General features: G+C 41.8%; 1 protein-coding gene across 4 annotated transcripts in view; it reads right to left on the minus strand.

Moving 5' to 3' along the window:
• The window catches only part of sgip1a (SH3GL interacting endocytic adaptor 1a), a 49702-nt gene that overhangs the window by 23060 nt on the left and 8160 nt on the right, over window positions 1-18482 (minus strand). For all 4 annotated transcript variants that reach the window (XM_079575588.1, XM_079575587.1, XM_079575589.1 and 1 more), the window contains exons 3-5: window positions 1861-1924; window positions 794-815; window positions 223-285 (exon numbers count right to left, since the gene is read on the minus strand). In XM_079575588.1, coding sequence (XP_079431714.1) covers window positions 223-285; window positions 794-815; window positions 1861-1924 — 149 coding nt within the window. The remainder of the gene's footprint in view (window positions 1-222; window positions 286-793; window positions 816-1860; window positions 1925-18482) is intronic.

Genomic DNA, 18482 nt, shown 5'->3' on the forward strand with positions numbered 1-18482 from the left:
ACGTTGCCAATACAGGAAACAGCCTAGAACAAAGTTATTGTCAAGCTATGCATTAGGTTTAGTCAAGTTTTAACCTCACAAAGTCCTTTCTCCCATTTTCGTCTCATCAACATTAACTCATAAACGTCTCGTCGCCTTTTAGTCGCCAAAGAGCTATTTTTAGTTCGTCGCTGTCATTGCAATGATATCGTTATAGTTTTCAACAACACTGCGTTCACTTACATATCTTTCCCAGTCGATATCCTCGTAGAAGCCATTTGGGGCTCCATTCGCCTTCCTCTGAGACTAAAAATGAAGAAAAATATTTAGTGTCGGTTTATAGTGCTGTTTATAAGCTATAAAAGACTGCCGTTTTCATCGCTACCACAACTAAAATGGTCACAATGATACAGTTTCTACCTCCACGAGCGCTTTACATCAAGGACACACTCACTCATTCAAACTCTCATGTACACGGGAGGAAAGGCGGGTTCACTGTCAACTCATACTACTACTGCTACTGCGATATTGTTTAATTTATTGTACATGAGCAGACGTCTAGGAAAATTGGCTACTTCCTTGGTGTTCTATAATAGTCTAGGGGCTGAATAATGCACACGAAAATCTAAAGTGACGGTCAGTGTAAGCAGGGCAGACTTCTAATCTAAAATCTATTCTCGTTATAAGAGCCCCTCTCCAGTACCGATTCCGCCTCTAGAGGCTCCTGGCGGGTCGTGTGGAAAGAAGGTAAAATTGTCAGGCTTTCGTAATGAATGAATTGGATGATGAATTGAAATAATTCTGTGTGACTTACTCCATCTCTGTCTGGGGACCCCCTGCGAGAAAGAGAGAGAGAGGAGAATTAGAACATGTTAGCGTGTCATTTAAAGCCAAGTACTCGGCTAATTGCTCAGGCAAAGCATTTGAATAAAAAAAAACACTTGTTAAAAAGCAATTAGGTTTTTAAATAGGCCATTCACTCAAAATGACGGGGAAATGATTGCATCTTTCGATTGGCAAAGCAAAAATTAAATGCAGACAAAATAAATAAAAGGTCATTACCACGTACTCCTGTGCTAGTTCTGAAATGATGGTGCTAGGACTTGAACTCGGAGGTGTTTATCAGTTTAAAACCTAATGCACTTTGTAAATGTAGTTTAGACCTTGCTAGGAAAGGCATAGAATCGTTTTATTCACTTTGCGCTGCAAGTTGGATTGAATTTTCTGTTGAAGTCCATGCTCAAATCAGCCGGCCGGACAAATCGTGATGCAGTACAGCCATAAGTGAGCGGTTTTACATTTTGCACTTTAATTGACAAACTGACGATACAGTGATGGCGGGAAAACACACGGTGTCGCGCATATGCTTGGGCTCTGCTGTTCTGCTGCATTTGGAGCAGAAGAGCTCTGGGCTAAATCTCAACTCGAGAAAACAAAACATGCTAATGATACCTTTACCCCAATGAAATGAAATGAACAATCTATATCAGTCAAACTCTAGTTTTGAGACTAACTGAGTGGCTAAAATGAGGTGCGCTTGATCCAAACAGCTGCAAATATCTGTCTGTCCGGATTCATATGACTGTGCTCATGATATTATATTACATATTACATATTACATACATATTTGCACTGTAATATCAGTCTGGGTTAAAACTGTTTATAGAGGATACAGCACAACGAGGCATGACTAAATTTGTCTATCAGATACATGCCAGTCCTTTAAAAAGTTCACAAACATGGTGTGAAGCTCACAAGTAGATTCTCCTCTTTTGTTTTTCTTGGGACATTTCAACCTTAATCAGACCTTTCCTATTGTTAAAAGTTGGAGAATCACAGCCTTAATACACGCACTGCACATTCACTGCAAGCTTTACTCACGTGGAGTCATTGTCCTTCTCTTTCTTCCGTATCCCGAAGGCCTTCCTTGTACGTTTTTTCAATCCTAGGGGCAAAAGTGCAAGGAAACGATCAATTACTGCCATTGGTAACGAGTACTTTGTTGGAGGTGTGAGACACAGTGGTGCAGTAAAGGTTAGATTCGGCAGCCGTCCGGCATCATCCGACAGATAAAAGCATGGGCATCGTGAATTATTGAACAGCTATAGCTCCGCATTGATTGTGCTGCCAAAAACACTTCGGAGCTAAAACTGCGCTCATGGACGGGACAGTGGATTGACGGCCTTGTAAAACTCCAGACACCTTTTTTGAGATACATTAGTGAAGGATCAATGGAGCATAAATAAACAATAACTTTAGACAACTATGGATTGAGCCTAATATAGCCACAGATGATATTGTCATTTGGAGATTTCTTTACTTTATGCGGAAACAGTGGCATTTTCTAACTTAGGAAAGTGCTAAATGTAGGCTATCTCAATGAATATTTCTATAACAATTTTTAGATCAGGCTTTGTGACCTCGACTTCATGGTTTCTGATCAGAACTTTACTGCAGCTTCAGCAAAAGTAGAAAGCGCTTAAACCAGAATTCAATGCATTTACTTTTAAACCAGTTCGAGTAGGAAGTATATAAATCTGCTCTAAAATAGTGAAGTAGAAGTACTAAAAAGAAATCTAAATCTGTACTCGTGTAGGAGTTAGGAAAAGCCGTTAATGTCTCCAAGTCGAAATACATCTCCGTTATCGAAGGGTTCGTATATAGCCCAAACCAACTCATTACAACAAAATCATTTACAAAAGCACTACAACAAAATTCATCATAGTCCATTCCGCCATTCCCCAAAAGAGAGACTCATATTTCAGTAAAAGAAAGCCATTGCACACACACTCCATTGATTTCACAAGCGCGTGAAAGCTACTGCACTGGAAAAAGTGAATATCAAGCGTTGGCTTAAATGACTTGAATTGAGGAAATGTATCTTGTTTTGAGCGGTTTTCACTCATTTAGACACTTTTCCTGATCGGACCTAGTTTACTTTGCTTGTTTGAGGACATTTCAGACCAGTTCTAGGGTAAATCTCGCTTGAAATAAGAAAGCAAAATTGCCAATGAGATAAGACCAATTTTCTTACCCCATTGGCAAAGAAAATGACCTGAAATAAGGACGAAATGTATTGAAACGAGTCAGAAACATCTCAGAACAAGTGAAATAATCTAGGACAAATGCCCAAGAACTTCTTAACTAGTCAAAACAACTAAAATGTGGATTATTATGCTCAAATTGAGATGTTTTTACTGATCTAGTTAGTTACTTTTTGCAGTGTGTGCCGAATTAAGGAAATGTGCACGATCCCTAAAGAGCCTTAAAGTGCAATGAATATTTGCAACTTCCCATGGAACAAAAACACGCACATGCAATGTCCAAGTGAGCTATATGCGGTACACTTTACTCTTCTTAATTTTGCAATCATCCACGGCCACACAAGCGAAGAAAAACTTCGATCGTTTTCTTTGGTAGAATGTTAAAACTGACAGTAGAGCAAGGTTCACAACAAAACAGGAAAGGCAAGATTGATGGACGTGCAATTTAGAGACTCATCATAAATATTGCATTAGAGAACAAAAAGTGCTGCCATTGTGAGAACCATGTATCACAATCCAGACCGCAGAGCTGCCAGCGAAAGCTATATTCGGATGGGAATACTCACAACATCCAGAAAAATAAAGAACATCTTACCCACAATGAAAGCCCAGTTGTCTCCCTCCATGTCCTCTGCGATATTTCCTTAACTCTCATACTTCCCCTGAGCCTGGTCACACGCTCGCCACATCCTGCCACAACCAACTGAGCTCATCTCAGCAGTTTTCAGAGAGGCAACCCGATGCTAGCAGCAGCCCGGTCAACTACGCGCACACGCATCCCAGGGCTTCGACACGCGTCTCAAGTTCAACACCCGTGCCGAGCCGCGAGTTAGGGACATGACAGATGCCATCATAGAAGCTGGCAGATCAAAGCTTTAGGACAGGGATTTTAAATGATGTGATATTTTACGAAGGTCATCTCTCTCTTGCCATCCTAAAAAAAACAACTTAATTATGTGTATGTCGCCCTCTGGTGGCAACTGCGAGAATTAAACCTATTGAAATGACGAGTTAGCAGCACGGCTATTAGTGGCGTAATGATAGCAATGCTTCATAACAAAAAATATGTTATATATGCAAGTACACTAACATGGGCTTTAAAGCAGTACTAAGTAACTCTTCCCCCTAGAGGCCATAAGCGCAACTGCGGGTGTAGTAGCAAGTTACGATTTTTTATTATTTGTCTTGGAGAGTCAATACGACGCTGACAGGAAAGGCGAAGGGAGAGAGGGATATTGTGCATCCAATTATACAATGGAAATCATTTTTTTCACTCTAACTTGGCAGTAAATACTGTTTAAAGTGACGTTAGCCCGCAGTTAGCTTCTTCGTGATTCTATTAGTGTGTATTGGTGGCTCCGGTCCGGTGGCAGTCAAGTTGCAAACATGGTTTTCTGGCCAGAGACACCGGGGGAGATGAAAGACCCTCCAATCATCCCATAAACAACTATATTACCCCCACAGGGACTACGAAAAGGATTTATTAAGGTAAACACGCTACTTAGTACTGCTTTAATGACAGTTTAGAGAAGGAGAAAAACATGGAACATGAAACTAAAAATATATATTATAAATGCTCGATCTATTATATTAGTGTCTTGGAGGCCGTATTATATTTACAAATCAAATCAAAGAGCTGCAAAGTATGAAGTATGGCGATCACTATTTCCCGATATTGAGCCCATTATTGAGCCCAAATGTGTCTTCCTGTTAGCCTTTGTCACTGTCCCGGCCTCCGTAACAGTCTCGACTGCAGAAGCAAAGCTCTTACATAATCGCAGCAGAAACACAAAGACCTGTCCTTGTACAGGCTAGAGCTGCATTCAGGTCCGCGGCGGTGTTACAAGCTCATAAACGCACCTCATTACGGCAAAAGAATCATCCTCGTCATGCTCCCTCTGGTTATTGTGACTGAAGGCCAACTTGGATCTAGCAATCGCTTTTTCACATAGTGTATTAAAATGTTATTTCGTCAAACAAATCACCGACAAAACGCTGTGCCTATCTCTATTCCTGTTGAAGCAGTTGAGTCATGGGCTTTGAAAACTTCCAGGCCCTGACTATTGCGCAAATAAAATCCAGGAAATATAGATTAAGTAGTGCTGTAAGTAAACTGGATTACGATAATGAAGCAAAACAACGCAGCAATGTTTTTGAAGAAGCAACTTTACAAGCTCAAGAATGTAGATTTTGCATGATGTCCTTTTTCATTTCAACTCCAGGAACATTCATGGCATGAAAAATGTTGAGCCAGACTTCTGTAAAAACTTCCTTTGATGCACGGACAGAGGTGTTACCCGCGTTATCCTCCTTTCAACGCTCTTTTGAGCAAACACCAACACATCACAGGCCGAAATGTCACGTCTTCTTTTGGTATTTCAGTGCACTCTCGTTGTGCCCGGAGGCTTTTTCCTCTCGCTGTAAATCCACCTCCGTCCTCATGTTAGCCCTTGACACCTTTACTATGGCGCTAATGAAACAGTGGGGTTTGTGGGTTTCTTACACACATGCAACGCTGTGTCGCCTTAAACCAACAGACTTCTTGTACCTCTTTGTACAGAAATTGAGATATTTTATTTCCCGTTTTCCCACTTTGAGCAGAAGTCCAATGTTTTCCTTTGACAAACACCCGTGTCTATAATTGAAAACGTCTGCCAAGGCATTGATAAAGCAATATCAAGGCAATCAAACCTGGGCGACAGCTCTGGATAAAACTATAGGGGATAATTTACCAGGACAGGAGCTAAATAGTGGGGCTGCAAATAATGATTATTTTGGTCATCGATTAATCTACCGTTTATTTTTACGATTAATCGCTTAGTTGTGAATGGTGTATGAAAATGGTATTTTTTCATTTTTTTGATTCACATAAAGCTAAAGTGGCAGCACTTGAGGACGTTGATGGAGGAAACTTAAAGTGAGTGTTTTTGGAGGCTCTTAGTGCCAATTCTGCTTTATGATTGGATGAGACACAGACAGATATTTATGAAATTTTCCATGTACAAAACACTAAAGACCCTAACTTGAAAAACATGTAATTTTTGCTCTTTTTAAGTCTGTGTTTACTAGAAAACTATTAATCGATTACTAAAATAGTTGACAACTATTTGAATAATCGATTAGTTGTCGATTAATTGATTAGTTGTTTCAGCCCTACTAAATAGCGAGTGCAAGCTGGGAAATCGCATATAGCTTATTTGTAGGCATGCAGCACCTAATTTACCAATCTAATTTGCATGTATTACAGTATTAGGGAACTGATTCTGATATGTAAATGAGAGAAGAGCAAGTAAAAATGTCCAAATGACTTGACACTTACCAAAGCGCTTGCTCAATGTAATTTAGATGCAACATGCCCCCCTTAACGTGGTGGAGGGGTTTAAGCGCCCGAATGATCCTGGGAGCTCTGTTGTCGGGGACTTCGTGTCCCTGGTAGGGTCTCCCAGGACAAACAAAACATGTCAGACGGGTCAGACAAAGAGCAGTTCAGAAGCCCCTTATGAGAGACCAACGGTCATAGAGAGTCATATTTTTGATACATTTTTTTGAATACTCTTTGTTAAAAACTGCACTCTTCACAATGACTTTTCATTTTTGTTTTACAGTGATTGCCTTTGCTATTTTTGGGTTTGTTTATGGACTAAAAAAAATAAATATATCCTAGACCATTCTCAGTCTATCATTCTGGCTGGCAATCAGCTGTTTGGAACTCCACTCACCACTACAGAGTGCCTGTTATGTTTTTATTTAATTTGTCCATTGCCAACCAAATGTCACATGACTGAGAATGGTCTAAATTAGTGGTGGGACTTGTTAATTATGGCCTTTGCAGTCACTTAGTCACATTAATGGTATTGAAGCATTATTTATTTAGGGGTTGTATTTATTCTAGGTTTATCATAGATATCTTGTTGTATTATCCTACATTTGAACTTATTTGTGGAGAGTGGAGATGTGAGGCCCGTTCCAAACAAGTTTATGTCGGCTTAACTGTGTGAAGTATGACAACAATATTGTTTTTGGCTTTACGAAGTGTTCATTCCTAACCAAAATCTGGACAGAAAAAGGAAATGTCTGTGCCGCTAAAGTAAAATGTGATTAACTTTGATTAATATTTTTTAAATGAAGCTTAGGCGTTAATTCAACCTGGGAGACGATTTCCAGCATCACATAGCTCCAGCCAATGATCGCTTCCGAGAGGGCCACACCTCCACCTCAGCCATCAGCATAAGAGCCGCACCTCCATAGCAGCCAATCATCGGCCTCGGTCCCGCTTTTAGGCCCCAGCAATCATGGTTCGTTCGCTTCCCAGCTGTGCTGCGACCCGCCTCCACCCCATCTCCGCCTCTTCCATCCACGGCTTCTCCCTGCTGCAGCTTCACGGGTCTCCTATACCACCACCAGTGTCCAGGCTCCGGGGAAGGCATCCCTAACTACAAGCTGTTTATCCACACTGACTTTCATACATCGATGTTACCGCCGGGGTCTGATCGCCAAAACTAATATACATGTCAATAAATCTTCCTAATCACTGCTTTTGTCTGAGTCTATCCAGGTTGAATTCCACTAAACCTCATGTAATCAATTAATCGTAATCAACCGAAAAATTAAATCTAAACGTAAATCGGGGTATCAGAAAATCAAAGATTTGTTTTATCAGCTCTAGTTAGAATCGTGAGGCCGTCCGTCCGTGGACCCAGCACCTGTAGGAGGAGCCATAGGGGGCTTGTCCAGTGAGACTTGGGCAGCTCCAACAGCTGCCCCCACGACCCGGCAACGGACATATGGAAGAAAACGGATGGATAGATGGATGGCACTTGCCATTCAGCACCCATCTTGATAAATGACCCCCTTGGTAAATCACCCTCACTATTGCACATAGATGCCAATAATATTAAATGCATTCTGATCACTAAAATTCAACTATAGGTGTAAGGTTAAGAGCAACACACATTGTTTGTGTATCACTGCACATGGAAGTAGTTCATTAGTGGCAAAATAAAGGAGCAAACGATGCTCCACACTGTTTAATGACTTAATGGCTTCCGTTCAGAGCACAGAGGATGCTAGCCCAAGTGCTAACGGAATTAGCAGCTTCTCCTCAAGACACAGTAATGTAATTGTACTAAGCAGGAAAACAGGAGGACATAAAGCCAGGCAGCATGGCAACCGTAGCCAAATACAAGGTGACCTAAGGTGAGAGTGCAAGTAGCAGTAATGTCCACATAACATTACTGTATGTGGGGGGAAAAAGGTTTAGCATTTTCAGTGACAGCAATAAGCTAACCCTTTCAACAATCCAGCTGCTAACTCTGTTTAGATCCCTACATCAGTTTTGAATGAAAGCTTAGCATCCTCAAATAAGAACGGTCCTGGATGTCTGAGTCTTGATTTATACGACTTAAAGCGTCCAATGGACGGTAATAGCATGCAAGGGCTAGTAGCTACTTTCCTGTTTAAATTTGTTCCTGAAAATGAGTAAATCACTAATGTGTTTTATGGAGGTCATAATAAAATAGGTAAAAATAGGTCAAAATAAAGACTTTTTTTTTTCATTTATCATACCACAAATCTAACCTCAATATATGCTTAAAAGGATATTTTTGTACCTTTTTTCAGAGTCATTCTAAATTCTGACAGTGTCCCAGTAAAAACATTCTCCCATTCTCCCGTGTGTTATGATAACAGCTGAGTTTGGTCCACCTTTATATTTGCAGCACGCGGTTTGCCCCAAACTTGGCCCTGGCAAACACAACCAACTTCAGAGCACTGTAATTACACATGCCATTATTAAATCCCATGCGCATGCTCCACCCCCGCCATGCCCCGGGAGAAAGTGCGCATTGGGCTGGAGGGTCAGAAGCCTCTCAGCGTGGACTTTCCCAGTCTCGCAGAACAATTATTGCAGTGACTTTCTAAGAAAGTTTGTTGAAACGGGTCCGTGTTACAATGACGTTTTTGCGGCCAATGCGTTCCTTGTTATGTCTTGCAGCATAACTTAAAATATGAATTCATAAACTTACTTTCAGGATAAAGTTATGGTGAATTAGAATATAATGTAGAGCAACATTTCAAAACAAAGCTAAAAACAATGGCAGCTACCACCAGACATGCTAAACAGAGATGTTTTGACCACAGAAGAATCCTAACAAGTTTGATGAAGTTGTACAGACACACAGAGGGAATCAATGTTCTAAATGTAAATAGTAAAAATGATAAATAAAATATTGTCCACTATGGAATTAAGTTTGTTCAATCCCCAAAGTGCTACAAACTTATCTCAGGAACATGCACAGTATGTAAACAAAAACTGCATCTTAAAGTGTATGTTCGGTCTGCAACAACCTGGGTGCCCTTAAGCGGCATGGACACAAGAACCAGGACATACCAAACCTCAAGATCAGAATCTCTGGAATTCACTGACTTTTAACTACTGCAGGCCTCCACTAGAACTAAATAGAACTTGACAGGGACAGAGGCTCGGGGTTTGGTAGTAAGAGCGAATCCGTGTGTGTAAACATATAACTACACATCCTCTACCTTTAAGGTTGATTTCTCTGATCTGTAGTCACATACAAACATTCACTGACAGACTCAATCATACATCAGCGTTTATTGACACTTTGAGGCAGTGGAAGCGGGTTGCCCAGGGATATCTCACTGGAATGAAACCTCCATCCAAGCTTCACATTAGTGGGCAGACGCTGTCCTCACATGTGGCTGATCTTGACATAAGCATCTGGGTTAAAAACTCATCAAACTGCTCGTGAGCACTGGGTCAATCAAGTTTCTATCACTGACCCCTAGTGGTTGGAGTAACTCATTTCGTCCCATCTTGTAAATCAAAAATTCACACACACATTAACAGCTCATATACATTCAATAATAAAGCCATCATCTAAGCCTAGCATGCTGCTTAAACCCCAGCACTGTTCCTACTTTGGGATTTCCTGTGTACTTTTTTTCCTGGAGCCTCTTTATTGATTTGCTGTCAGCGTAAACGCAAACACGTGAACGGGCGTGTACATATGTATAGCCTACAACAGTGCACTACAACGGGCCACCCAGTTAGGCCTCGTTTAAGTCTGATCTCCAGGCTGCGGGTTCTGGAGGCTTTCCAACCAATGTGTTTAAAAGGAGTCGAGATGAAGAGGCCAACCTCAGCCAGCCGGGCCCAGCCACTCAGCGCCTGAATGGGGGACATGTGCTGCCCTGCATAGTAAGCAGAGGCAAGAGATGTCTTTTTGTCTGGCATGAGATAAAAAAAAAAAAAAGTACAATGTTGTGTCATGAGAAAGGATCTTCCTCTAACACAAAAAAGGAAATAATAACAATCCTTTTATTATTGTTTTAGCCAGAAAAAACACGGAGCAGTCGATCAGCAATGCCATTACTTCTCAGCAGTTTGAAATAAATGTCCCCCAAGGCCTTTCCAACTGTTTGCGATGACAATTCCTTGCGTGGAATTGCTTATTTTTGCGTCACGGTTGGCGGAGCATGGCAGGGCGGTTGTGGATGTGCATATGGCAGGCCGACAGGTTTGGTTTGCACAGGAGGCCACAGCTAATGAGGGGCGCAGGGTCGGGACAAAAACAGCAGCCAGACTGGAGAGGAAACCCCCCCAAAAAAACAACAACTATACTTCGGGGTAGACAAACCAGACAAAGAGTGAGACAGATCTGTAATATCTGAAGAGAAAGTAAGGTAGTACTACTGCGCAAACAAGAGCCAGAGTGAGCTTTGTTTCATCGAGGCGAGGTCATTGATCGGAGACGAGGAAGCAGCTGTGTGTAGAAAGACGGGAACCAGTTTGTGCAACAAGAGAACAATAGTGTTGCATCACATTTGGAAAAAGGAACTTTATGAATGAAAGGAGACTTACATTCAAGTGTTAAGTTTACGCTTATCCTTAAAGATCCGTGGTTGTACGTTCACCCAAAAGTGCATTGCATTAATGATTAATGACGAAGGAAAAACCATATACAAGTCACTCCGGAGTATAAGTCGCACCAGCCTTGGCAACTAACTGGGCCTAGAGGCGTAACAGCGCCGTTTACAAGCCTCTCCCGGCAGCACGTCATTCAAGCTCTCATTTGCGAACTCGTTCCTCTAGCTGTAGCCATCCAGCTTTTAGTCCACAATTAGCTATTTTTGTTTTCTTCATTGCAGTAAGAGTAACCTCCGCTTTTCTCCAGTTCCTCACAAGTTTCTCGCTCACTCCAAACTTTCTTTCTGCTGCTTGACAAGCCTAGAGTGTCATCTAGCGGCTGTCAGTGTGAAAATAACAAACATGTGAAACTAAATATTTTGACATATAAGTCGCACCTGCGTATAAGTCACACCCCCAGCCAAACTTTGATTAAAAAAAAATGCGACTTACAGTTCGGAAAATGCGATTATTATTTGTGGCAAAAACACAGTATTTTGCATTGTATGTAAGAAATATATTTTATTTGGGTAATGAAGCCCATACCGTTGCTTATGATCATACGCCTGCAAACGATGTAAAATGTAAATATTTGCCAAGACACACACAGTGCATGTACGTATGAGAAATAATGCAAGTGAAGAATAAACATTAACGCAGATCAAGTCTAGCAAGAGTGACACTTTGGATGCAGAAGGGCGCTCTATACATGGTGACTTAACAGATTTTTTACACACAGGGCTGTGCAATGAATGGAATCATGATCACAATTTGAATGGTTGCATTTATCTAGGCAGTACAATCTCCTGAGAAACAGTGGCCTCGAATAATCCAAGTACCCATCTCTTCCCTTGGCTAATAATGGAGATAACCTGCTTGGGACAAAGCACTTAATGTGGAAATGTCCTCTGACTCATCAAATGGCAGCACTGATAGAAACCACGAGGCAGTGGTAAGAGAAACGTGGAGGAAAACCTTGAAAATCCCCCGCGTCGGCCATTACCCGTACTATTAGCGTGGCACAGAAAAGACTAAAGAGACCATGTCAGCTTCTGCTTGTGGCTAAATTTAGACCCTTGCCGATTCTGTCCAGGTGGTTGTACTGTTTGGCATCAACGGCAAATTCAGCAATTCAGCCTGCGAGTATGTGTCCGGAGATACGAGGAGCGAAAGGCGCCAAAGCATCGGAAGAGGGGAAGCGGTTGGTCTGCGTGCATGGGATTGAAAAAGACGGTTCAGCGGAGTGACGTCAGCAGCGGGAGAAAGTGGGTCAGAGCCAGATATCATAATGCAGTGGATGGGCTGCTGGTGCTGGGATGAATAGAAGAGGTTGGACAATGTCAGAGTGACACCGTGAATAGGCCCTCCTGTCAATCTAACTACCCCATACTGCAACATTATGCACTTGAAATGCATTAACGGATTCTTCAACGAATATTTCATCTGCAACTTTGCTGGCCTGTTGTAGCATTAGTCAGCGTTTTTTGGTAGAGATCAGCCAATAGGGGAAAATCTCCTAACATAGTCCTGATATTGTCCTGAGGAGGGTTTATGTGTGAATCGGACTTTGGGAAAGACACTGCAAAACCCATGGATCCTGCCTACGCTTATGAAAGAACGGGTGAAGATGACAAAACCATTTTCTGCCCCCTCTTTTTCAAGAGATATCTTTCAAGCTGCCAAACCGAAAACCAAACCAGCTGGTGAAAATGTGGCTTTAAACTACAGCAAATGCATCCTGCCGTCTATTGGGAGCAGACTTATTTTACAGCTCTCGTCTCTTCCACTCCATTTCCTCCCAGTCATTCCCATCTTGTGTCAATAGTCACCTCTTATAGCCCCCCCCCCACTCCCCACCCCAATCCTCAGGCTCCAAATAACACATTCAAGGACTATGCTGTCAATGGACCTGCCACAAAGCCAAAAGAAAGAGTTAACAGCAGTAACTCCACAAACAACAGCCTTATATCATCATATATTGACCGAAGAAGATTGACAAAAACACTCCAATAGCATCACCGTCATGCTCCTCGAAACAAAAATGTGTCTATGTGTGCCTTCACTTGAGATTCGATTGGCAAGGACAAACTGCAACGTTAGAAAACAGTTAAAAAGGTACATTTTATATCATTTTAAACCTCATGGACATCACTTTAGTTTACATGCGAGTCAAGGCAGGCGACTTATACTTTTGGATATCTATAGTATTCATCCCAATTCTTCACGAGGATGGATTATTAAGGACCTTTCACAACTCTGATGGAGAAAGTCTGAGCTTTACTGTCACAGAAATAGACAGACTGCAGTTTCACAATGGATAAGAGGCTTTAGAATCGGATGCACCGCACACACAAGGTATAATTGAAGTTGGGCTATTGAACTAACTTGCAATACGGCTGTGCAATATATTGATTACGATATTATTGCGATATCTTGCCATTTCAACACAATTCTGACCTAGCACAAATTGTAACTAGTTTTTCAGCAAATTGTGTCAAAACAAGACTAAAACTAGGACATGTTTCACTAAAACTCAACTTCCACACATTTAGAAGTTCAATGCATTGTTTGTTTTTGGCTGAATTTGTCGATCTCAGTCAGATGAAGACTTTAGTGACGTTGCGATATATTGTGGCTTCTTGCGATACGGAGATTGAATCACCTAATATCGCGATACGTTTTTGATTCCGATTTATTGTGCAGCTCTAATTTTAATAACATTTTACTGAAGCAAAAAACCCATTTCATTCTACTACTATAGAAAATGGGTGTGCGCCCAAGTAATTGAAGCATACATTTTAACAAAGCTCCGATTTGTTACGGAATTAAATATGAAATGGCAGTGTCACTGAAGAAAGTTTGGACAAAAGATGGATGAGAAGGAAAAGAAGCGGATCATTGCACAAATACAACTGCATGAAATCAAATGTTCTAACGGCGGTGTTGACCCTCAACACCTCGATGTTTGTAGCGAAACATCCCAGACGCCTACACGAGTAAATATGCTGAGTCATTAAAACTATACACCTCATATCCAGCATTTATTTTTGCACGTTAAAACTATCGACACAGAGTTATTTTCTTAGTGTCTATTCCCCTTCAGTCTGGACAGTAAACTGTGGAAGTAAACTGAGCTTCTACATGCAAGATCAAACTCTATGGTTCCACTGACGTTGATACATGGATTGATAATCTCTCCGTTACAGTAGAATGTAATTATTAATATAGATTTGTTAAACTACACACGACACAAATCTACTAAAGTCCTGTATGAGGGAACATTATGGACTCGGACCAAATTGCTGCTTTTTCCATCCATCTAAAAAGTATGAGAGAGAAAACAAACAGCATTACTGAGAAGCCACCCAGAGCCATGAAACCCGGCACGGCATAATCTGTTCTATGAAAGAAGCAAAATCCCAGGTAAATAACACGGATTATGTTCCCCCTGCGGATAAGGTTTAAGACAGATCAATAAAGACTGTCCTAAAAGACTAACTTATAATGCATCTTTCAGGCATCTTTGTACATTAAGAAAATCATGTTTGCCCCATTTTCCCAATATTTCCCCCTAATTTTGGCTAATTTCTTTTAATGACTAATATTTTCATTTTTAACACAATTTTTTCCTCATTTTTGCCACAATTTCTCCCAGTTTTCCATTGGAGGCGGACCCGATATTGTGAATTTGCAGATCTTCCACGCATTACTGTTTTGTTTTCCGGTTTTACACGAGAAATATTTTAGTATCGTTCAGGTATCGGTATTGAAAACCAAGCAGGGGCGGACTGGGACTGAAAAACAGCCCTGGACTCTGGACAGCCTGGCCCAAATTAGCGGACATGAGACACTTCCACAAATACATACGTTAACCTCTTACCCCCCGCCTTAACCGAGAGCATTTTCTCCAGTTCGGCTTTGCCCAAATCTAAAAGCTTCTTGACTGGAGAGCAACACTGTAACGCCTCATTTGAAAGCTAAAATCTAGAAAAGTGATTTTTGTCACGTTGTCGCTCCATTTTTGTTTGTTGTTGTTTGTTTTGGTTGCTTTTTGCTGCTTTTTCATTACTTTTTTGTGGCTTTTTGGCGTGTTTTCGTCACTTTTTCGTTGTGTTTTCGTCTCTTGTCTTTCAGGGTTTTTTGGTCATGTTTTTGTTGTTTTTTCCACCGCTTTTTTCATTGCTTTGTCATCACGTTTTTTTTTATTTTTTATTTTATTTTAGATTTTTACTTTTTTTCCATTTTCAGTTCAGTTCAGTTCAAATGTTTTATTCAGCCATGGCGTTATTACAGACACAATAATAACAACAACAGCAACAGCAAAGTCTTCAATGCTGAATAGGAGCATGAGGAACACATTGTCTTATAATTTTCGTCACATTTTGTTGTGTTTTTGTCACTTTTTTGTTGCTTTTCCAGCACATTTTTGTTTTTGGATGCTTTCCTTTTAAGCTTTTAGATTTGGGTAAAGCTCGGTTTCGCCCGGGGGTAAGGGTAAGGTAAAGTGAGGGGCCAGACCGGTGGCCCTAGAGCCAGTGGCCCTTCTGTGCTCTTCCAGAATGGACATGTGGCCAGTCCGCCCCTGAAACCAAGTGTCGTTAAAGTACCGGTATCGGAAAAATATATATATACACACCGGTACCCAGCCCTAATCACGCCTGCTGGACCGGAGCCAGATGGAACCTGCAAAAGCTAATCAAGCCTTCCAGTATTAAAGCAAGAGTATCATGTCGGCTGCCCTTGTAAGAAGCACCGTATGCCGTTTGTGAACAGAAGATTGATATCAGTTGTTCACATGCAGCCTGGCAACATCTTCCAACCCTGCTCCCGTGGGGAAAACGGGAAATGACTCTGTTTGTCGAAATGGACAATTATGAAAACGAGGACGGGCGAGGGGGAGGACGAGACGGCAGAAGATAAAGACCAACTCTGAGACAAAGGCAATTCTACTTAGTGGCTTTTAATTTCGACAGGATCCTCAAAAGCTGTCCCAAATTCTTGTGGATTACGTCTCTCCCCGACTGCCTCCCGCTCCGTAGCATCTAATCTCAGTCTGGTTTAGGCCCGGGCCACCCCTCCCTTGTTCACACCCAGATTACAGGTCTCGGGGCAATTTTAGCTTTTACAAAGACTGAATCCTCCATACAATTACGATGTAAATCTCCATAGCCTCTCCTCCCGCCCGCTGGACTCTGAACACGCAAAAGGTTAAGTGTGGTCGGCGTGGGGAGTGAATGGAAAAGCAGGCGTGCGAGGCGAGGTGACGGGAAGAGGGTATAGAGCACCGGGAAATGGTGAGAAAACCGCAATGTACAAGATATGGAAGCACTTTGAGGGAACCCACCGAAATTCCAACGTCACCCTCTAAATCATTCTGCCGTAACAAACCACTTTCGGGTAAATTACAGACCACCCTAATACCAACACAAGCTATCCCGGGTGGCCACAACTCTACGCACAAAAGTTAACCAAAGATATTCTGACGCTAGAACAGAAGATTGATTTTTGACAGGCAAAACCAACTGGAAAAAGTCATGTCAATCTATCGAATTCGCACGCTTGAGAAGAATGTCTGTGAAAAGATGTTTAGTCCAAGAGTTCATTACAGTCATTATGCCTGAAAATATATATAGTAGGCAAAACACAAGCCTGTCCACGTGCATCTGCTCTGTTGATGAGTGCATGAGTCACGGAGCATTGTTCTTCTCTGTGGTGCCAGCTCAAGCATTTCGTGACTTTATCTGGTAGTACACTCATGTCACAGGCAAACTCGTTGCTAAGATTAAGTGCGTGTGTTGTTTGAGCGCCACAAAAAGTGCCCAAACGCATGCATTGTTCTTGGCGTTACATAATGCAGGGGGACAGCAGCTCAAGAGCTGCCAGTGGAGGCCTTGTTTGGAAAAGCAAAACATAAGAAGAGGGGAAACTCGCAAGGAGAAAGGATGGAAGTAAAAAACTTTTCATAGAAAGTGTTTCCGCTAAGGTCAACCAAGCCAATTCAAGCGATGAAGAATCGGTTCATTTAGGCTCACATGGAGAATCCGTCAAGAAAAACGACCAAACCAAACCCTCGGCAAATCAAGTTCTCAAAGCAAAAGCAAATAAAACCATTATCACTATCAAAAGGGTTTCGACATAACTTAAACACTATACAAATAAGTGATGATTGCATAGTTTGGGCCTTCAGCAAAGCCAACTGTTAATTCCATTACTTCTTAGCTTTAAGGACAAACAGAGATGTGCGCAACAAAAACTTTTGCAAAAAGCCTAACGACGAAGACAAACTTGTGATTGTTTTGCAAACAGCCCTCAGCCTGTGTACAGAGGAGCCTGTTAGACAGTGCGTTTTCCTTCAGAGCACATTAGCACTGGCCCCAGAGAATGTCAAGACAAGCTCAGTTGGATCAAGCTTGAGAAACCGGTCTTTTATAGAAACTGACGAACGGGAAGTATTCAAATTGGTGCGCAATTTCACAAATTACAGTGGTTGACTACAGTACGTTTAGAAAAGGACTTCCTGTACTACAACTTGTCTTCTTGAATTGGTCCAAGCTGCAAAGGGTTCAAATGTCCTGTTGCTGTTGGAGATGGGTGTCTGGAATTGACCCGTCTATTCACATAATTCAGCACACTTTCACCAGTCGTCAATGGTCAAGATTTGGAGAGAAAAGGTAGCTACTGGCAAGACACAATTCGGGAAGGGTTTCTGATGCTGCATTTCCCCCAATCCAATCCAAAAGGGCAAAAGCGTGGGCCGGACGACATGTAGAGGGTCAATCACAAACACAGCACATTACAATATTAGCAACTCCAAAACAAATCACCGACAAACGGGAGGTCCTAGAGCGCCTTTCCGCTGCAATCGCCGTTAAGTACATTACTGACTAAAAGTGCTTTCCAGAGAGGTACCAGAGGGATGACAGCTGCTCCGAGCCTCGAGGTTTAAGTTTTACTGATGTGCACTTTCCCTCGTCTTCGGCGTGCCTCGAGCTCCCGTGTAGATGGCTCCTTGCTTGCTCCCCGCTCCTGGGTCTCCGGTTGTGCGTTTCCCTGCTGCTTGGGTCAAAATCAATGGCAGCTCTATCTGATATCAGCTAATGAAATCCCATCTGCCATGAGTCACCGGTTCAGAGGCGCTGCGGGACGGGGCCCTTCCTCAGCATCTTTTGCAATCAACCACAAAACAGTTACGCAACAAATGAAGCTATTTGTGCAGTGGAATATGTACATCGCGCAATTGTTTTGGAAAGCATTTAAATAGACTAGTCTGTCAACTCCTATAACATGGAGAGCTTCAGAGGTGCCATATCTTTTAAAAGGTACACAAAAAAATCAACATTTCAGAGCTTTCTACCCTGCTACAATGTTTGCAATGGGTTTTCTAGCACACAAAAAGCTCTCGTTTCCAAAATGCTCCTCTTGAGGACCGATGCATCCAGGAAATGTTTGCCTCAATTCTCAATCACTCGCGAAGCTTAAAGGGATATTTCAGGATTTTTGACATAGGGGCCTCATTTCCTAGTTATCCAGAG

The sequence above is a fragment of the Gobius niger genome (assembly GCF_951799975.1).
Source record: "Gobius niger genome assembly, chromosome: 17".
In the NCBI taxonomy this organism is placed as follows: Eukaryota; Metazoa; Chordata; class Actinopteri; order Gobiiformes; family Gobiidae; genus Gobius; species Gobius niger.